Genomic DNA, 6,671 nt, shown 5'->3' with positions numbered 1-6,671 from the left:
CAAGTGCAAGGTCCTGCACCTGGGTAGGGGCAATCCCAAGCACAAATACAGACTGGGCAGAGAATGGCTCGAGAGCAGTCCCGAGAAGGATTTGGGGGTGTCGGTCAATGAAAAACTCAGCATGACCCAACAATGTGCGCTTGCAGCACAGAAGGCCAATGCATCCTGGGCTGAATCAAAAGAAGTGTGGCCAGCAGAGAGAGGGAAGTGATTCTGCCCCTCTACTCTGCTCGTGAGATCCTCACCTGCAGTATTGTATCCAGCTCTGGAGCCTCCAGTATACGAAGGACATGGAGCTGTCGGAGTGGGTCCAGAGGAGGCCACGAAGATGATCAGAGGGTTGGAGCACCTCGCCTTTATAGGCTAGGAGACTTGGTGGTGTTCAGCCTGGAGAAAAGAAGGCTCTGGGGAGACCTTATAGCAAGCCTTCCAGTGCTTAAGGAGTGCCTACTGGAAAGATGGGGAGGGACTCTTTATCAGGGAGTGTAGTGATAGGACAAGGTGTAATGGTTTAAACTGGAAGAGGGTAGATTTAGACTAGATATTAAGAAGAAATTATTCACTGTGAGAGTGGTGAGACACTGGCACAGGTTGCCCAGGGAAGCTGTGGATGCCCCCTCCCTGGCAGTGTTCAAGGCCAGGTTGGACAGGGCTTGGAGCAGCCTGGGCTGGTGGGAGGTGTCCCTGCCCATGGCAGGGGGTGGGCTGGGGGGGCTTTAAGGTCCCTTCCAACCCAAACCATTCTGTGATCCTATGGTACTGGAAAATGGTACCCAAGTCAGGTCCTACTAATGAGCAGTAAGAACCACACACCCAGATACTGCATGTCAGCCTCCTTTGGCCAGAGAAGCCTTAATGCTCAGTGTTTAACCAATGTGAGGACACGGTAATGCTGTATTCCTTCTTTGGAAACACAAGGCAGAAACTGATTTATTGTAAGGTGACAGCGTTTCTCCTGCCATCAGTCTCTTCAGTACAGGTTTCCACAATGCTTAATACTACTATCCCGCTATCCTGACTTTATTTTACTGTTTAAAATGGAAAATACAATGTTTATGACAACTAGTTTTTAAATTGCAAACATTCTTCATGTCCAATTTTAATCCAAGTGCTGCACTTTAAGTAGGAATGAACATAATGATTTCAACCATTGATAAAGCCAAGAGGGCTCTGGTTCAACAACAGAACATGATTTGTGCTTCCTAGTCAGGGGCTGCCGAAGGGAGCACACACGAACTCCCTCGAACTTCTGAGTGCACCATGTTCCTAAACAACCCACATCTGTATTTTCTGCCCGATTTCAGTCCCTAATAACACTTGAACTTTCCAAAGAACGCAGGGTTTCTTTTTTGCCAGAGAAAGTGGCAAAATGAGGAAAAGAATAATTTCCTGATTTAAGAACAAACAAATTCAGTATTTAAGAGACAACAGACACCCCCAAATACTTTTCTAGTGTTTACTGTGCCAAGCTGCACTTTAAATGAGTTTAATTATTGACTGGTCATTGCTATAAGAAGTCCTTCAGTGTATGCACCATGTGAAATCGTGGCATCCAAGACAAGCCAGTGAAAACAAGATCGGAAACACACAGGCCATCCTCCATCAAAAAGCCCCTACCATATTATGAGTAGCTATTGCTGGGTCAGTGACTATTTTTACCCCTCACCTCCAAATTCTTGAAAGAAAATTAGAGTTCAACAGTCCTCGAGAGAGGACTTTTTGCTATTTAAAGTTAAGCTCCTTTTAACTACAGGATATCAAGATAATCTTCCTTCAAGAATGTGTTTCAATCTTTCTAAGCACTGAAGGTTAATAAAATTAAATCTCTTCTGGAGCTTTGCTGCAGAGGTGTTCTCAGGATGAATTCCAAGGTTGTCGTCAACAGTTACATTGCTTACAGTTTCTGTCCACTCATGTAATAGGAGCAAAGAGTTTCCAGCAAGTGGCCCTCCAGGGATAAACAGAAAGGTTTTCTAAAACAGGTTAGAGAAATTTAATTACTACAAAATAAAATTTGGTGGACAAAAGCAAAAGGAGATTTACTCATAAAGCGTAAGAATGTAAATTTTAGGACAGAAGACCCAGTTAAAATTAACTCATTTACGTTATTAAAGCATTTACATTTTAATTTGAGAACACTCAGATAATACTGAATGTTTAGGGAAAAATTTCTTAAGCACACCCTGTGTTCTGGATTCAACTCAAAAAAACCAAACCAGAACACAACAGAATGGACACTTCAGTCCAAGAATGTGCATGAACTGACTGCTGACCTATAGCAGTATCAGAATCGTTGTTTCAAAGCAAAATTTAAGACCCAGTTCTTTTAAAGAATTTCTTCAGTTACGAGTGACAGCAGCCCATCACACTGGGTGCTTTGGTTACCATATCACCAGGATACAGACATCTTGCTTTGCTTGGTGAGAAAGATGTCGTTGTCTGCTTAGCTCTAAAACACAATTAAACCAAGGTACTTCCTGAAGATGTTTCTTCACAACATGGCAAAATATTTGTTTCCTTTAAACTCAATCAGAAGCTGCCAGGATGCCAATACCAGCTGAGCTTTGAAATGTCATGATGCAAAGTTTGCACTCAAAATATTAAATGTGCTTTTTCTAAAAACAAATGGGACCAGAAATAGCTATTACTTGCAACATACTTGTTCGTATCCCAACTGAGATAACAAGTTTTAGACATGCTGGTCTCAGCAAACCGACTATTTAATGGCTTTTATAGAAATCCCACAATAAAAACATTTTTAAGGCAGCTGCTGGCTAAAACATCAAAGCTCAGCTTGGACTAACATTTCCTCAATTGACTGGCTCAGCTGGGATACACGAAGCATGCAGCAGATAAGGTAAACTTCATTTAATGGCAACCCTTGGTCTAATCAAGTTTATGCTGTCAAGGTAAAAAGCAATACATAATAATGCATACTGTGCTCTGCAATAAACTGGTCTGGTTTGGGGGGGTCCTATGATTAAAAAGTGTAATAAAGATTAAGGATTTCATAAACTATAAAAGGAGAATAAAGCAATCTTAACTGTGCCATACAATATCCTTTTTGGCATTCAGAAAAAAACCCGTGTATTAGGAAAGCCGGTGAGCGATCACACAGTGTTCCCGGCTGCTGGGCACATCTGAGGGCTCTTTAGTTAAGCGTGTGTGTGTACAGCAGGGTGCACGTCTCTGGGCCCACAACACGTACATCAAGGTTCGTGAACTTCCGAGCACTGTACCACAGCACAACCCTTCTACTGAGAGGAAATGGCACCAAAAATTATATAGATCTGGTCCTCTGCTAATTATAGTTAGGAAAAAACCTCTTACGCATCCATGGATATCTGACACGACAGTGGAGAACAGATCTGGCTCTGAAGAGATCTGAACACTACCACAATGTTCAGTAAGTTTCACAGTTCTTGCATTTCTTCAAGTATTCTTAAGGAGGAAAAAAACACCACAACACCCAGCAGGGCAGCTTAACATCTATTCATTGTGAGTATAACGCATTTATTTTCAGTCTATAAACTTCAGGTGTATTTTATACTGATGATACCCTACCTGCTCTCAGGCTAATGTTACTTTTTGTACAAGAACTGCCTAGCAAGAAAGAGAGAGTGGTGCCAACAGTCCTTCCAAGATTAAATGCACCTTGAGAGTCACTAGGAAGCCTGATCCCAGCTGAATTCCCACAGTCTCTCACTGTAGCTCAGTCCTCAAACCACTTTTTCTTCAAGATAAATTCATTTTACAGAGGGGAAAAAATGAACTGATTGACAGTCCTTCCCAGAGCAAACCCCTTATGGTTCACCACTTCTTCAGGAGAGAATGAGCTGAAAGCCAAACTCTTCCCTGCAGCCCCTTCCACACAGCAAAGCTCTCCCAGGATGGAGATGCATATAAATAAATACAGGGCCTACCACTGTACAGCAGAGTGCTCAATGACAACATTTCTTAATCACAGATTCACCATCAAACGATGGTGCAGAAGTCATTTCAACAGCAATGTCAGGTAGAAAACAGGGCACCAGCTTCCGTGCCTGCAAAGACTCTTATCCGAAGCGTGGGAATAAGCAGCTCTACACCAGCATCGGCCTCGGGTGTGCAGCCGGGCAGGCCCAGCTGCTGCACAAAGCAATGACCCTCGGCTGCCCGACCAAACTCCAGCACATCAGGAAGGACCCAGCCAATTTGGGAGTCTCCACCTCTAGCTCAGTACAGGCAACCAAGCCCAGAGAGGGCCAGGAAGAGAGCCACACGAGCAGGGAAGGGAACAGGACTGCTGACCCCATTTATTAGGGTAAGAATTGCTGTAGGAGGGTAGAGGAAAGAGGTGGTTGGAACACCAGTTCACGGGGGTGTCATAAAAGAAACATGAGACTGGGGCTCTGGAGAGAGGAAGAGATGGATGCAGAACTTCTTTGGGACTGACTGCCAGGGCAGGGAGCTGCTGCTGTCGGTGCTGGCACACACGGCTGTGAGCTTTGCAAATCACCATCACTACAAAACGTGTTGTCAGACATGCCAACAGAATAAATCAGCTTATAGATTTCATTTTACCTCTAAGTATAGATCCAGAACTGTCGACAAACAGGAAAATGTATTTTAGGAGCTACAATACACACTATTGGAGACAGCTTTAATTGTCAAAACTCCACTTGAATTGTGACCAACCAATACACACAGGCTCCATTCACAGGTCAAGCACATCTTAACTTACACTTACACACTTACAACACAGGTGAGCTTCATGCACATGGACTTGGCACGTCCTTTAAAACCTGGTTTAGATACGAATTACAGCAGTTTTCCTTTATTTCTGCAAGTCATCTGTTTCTTTCCCTTCAGTACACTTTTAATTATATCAAATTGCTGGTATGGTAACACTAAATGATGGGTTCAACTCTCCACTGTCATCAAACATAAGGAAACAAATGCTTTCCCTGCACATTTTTCTTAAACAACAGTACGTGGTGGAGGAGGAGACACCAAGCAAATATTATTAGAGGGGGAAATGCTGGAGAGGACAGACTAGAATCGTGAAGAAATGAAACTAATTTCTAATTAACAGGGCTATTTCAGTGGAGGAGCGCTCCAGAACAAAACTTCTCAGGAATACTTCTCACAGATTTCTCAGTTCCTAAAGCAAATCAAATTAAGGGAATCTTTAACACTAAGTACTAAATCAGACTTGTGACACAAAAATTAAAGTATAAAATGCAGGCAGTTACCCAGTAAAGCAGAAGTAGCAATGTATCAAGTAAAATACCTACAGGATCGACAGGTGGCAACAGGTCTTTTTTCTCTTGTTCATCTTCCTCTTCATCTGTGCTGTATTCTTCCATTGTCTCTCCACTTGCAAAATGAATAACCCTCCTTGGAATTTTCTTCTTCTTTCCTATGACACCCAGCTCCACATTCTCGAAGCCTCTCTCTCCATTTGCAAGTTGCTATAAAGAAGAAAAAAACCCCATTATCTCAATGGCATGCTTCTGGAACTGGAAAAGTTCCCTCTTAAAAAACTTCATGAGATATTTAAAATATTTTCGATTGTTTAGCATACACAATGGATATTTGCAAGAGCTTGGCTGTAGGTAAAGGATATGACTGAAACATTGCTGTTTGCAGACAGGTAAAAACTGATCCCTTCACCAAAAATAACAAAAAGGTAAGAGCCTTCACTTCAGCATGGACAGGTGGTATTAAAATCACCTATCCCAAAAGAGCACTGTGTTGTGCAGGAGCTTCGTAGCAGGACACTTTTCTTTAGATAATTTGATGAGCATGTATGCATTAATATTTAAAAGTATTGTTGGTTTCTGAATTAATTTAAATTAATCAAGTAGTTCATAGGCTGTAGCCACCTCTTTGCAAGCTCAGACAGACACCTCTAGCACACAAGAGAAGCAAATGAAGGGTAACCAAGCAGCCAGGCTCACTCTTTAAAAAGATACATCAAGCAATCTGCCTCTGTGGGCTTTCATCAGCAACCATGGGACGTGGCACAAGGGACCACGCAAAAAGAACAACACGTAGTTTTGTGGCTAGGGACATATAAAAAGAGAAATACAATGTCCGGTTTTGTTCTTCCAGCTGCTGAATACTACAATGCAGTCTTCAAGTCACAAGCATTAAAAAAACACACTTCTAGTTCAAAGACCAATCAATAATTCTTCAGGCTAGTAACTCCTGTGGGCAGGGAATTTTAGTAAGGTTTTGTATTGCATCTATCAGAACAGAGCCTTCACCTCAGTAGAGCTTTCATGTATTACTGCATCAAATGCATAAAACTGTTCTGAAAACACTTCTGTCACGCAGAAGAGGACACAGATGTTTGGAAATTCCAGCCACATGTTTTTAACAGACCACAGAAATGCACAGGTTCATGCAATTTAGCACCATACCATGAGGAATGAGATGTGTGTACATGTACACAGAATTCAGGCTGCATAAAATGGGCACATTCCAATTTAAACTTCTTGTCCACAGAGACTATTCAAAATTATTTATACGTATTTTATCACAAGTGTAAGACATCCCGTGATCACTGCAAGCACAGCGTCACCATTCCCATCTCTTCTGCTAGATCACTTAAATGAGCTTTACAATGCAAACAGGCTCGGGTAGCTGGGACAAGCAGTGGGCATGGGGGCAGGAAGGGGCCATGG

The 6,671-nt window shown here is 42.4% G+C and overlaps 1 protein-coding gene across 1 annotated transcript in view; it reads right to left on the bottom strand.

The window, feature by feature from the left end:
• FAM177A1 (family with sequence similarity 177, member A1) overlaps window positions 1-5,453 on the bottom strand; it is a gene marked incomplete at its 5' end in the record, with an annotated part of 11,285 nt that extends 5,832 nt beyond the window's left edge. The window contains one exon of the mRNA XM_010189622.1: window positions 5,277-5,453. Within this exon, the coding sequence (XP_010187924.1) occupies window positions 5,277-5,453 (177 nt within the window). The remainder of the gene's footprint in view (window positions 1-5,276) is intronic.
• Window positions 5,454-6,671: the final 1,218 nt, after the last annotated feature.

This window comes from Mesitornis unicolor, unplaced genomic scaffold (genome assembly GCF_000695765.1).
Source record: "Mesitornis unicolor isolate BGI_N332 unplaced genomic scaffold, ASM69576v1 scaffold19388, whole genome shotgun sequence".
Lineage (NCBI taxonomy): Eukaryota > Metazoa > Chordata > Aves > Mesitornithiformes > Mesitornithidae > Mesitornis > Mesitornis unicolor.
This window is presented reverse-complemented; position numbering and strand designations above follow the sequence as displayed.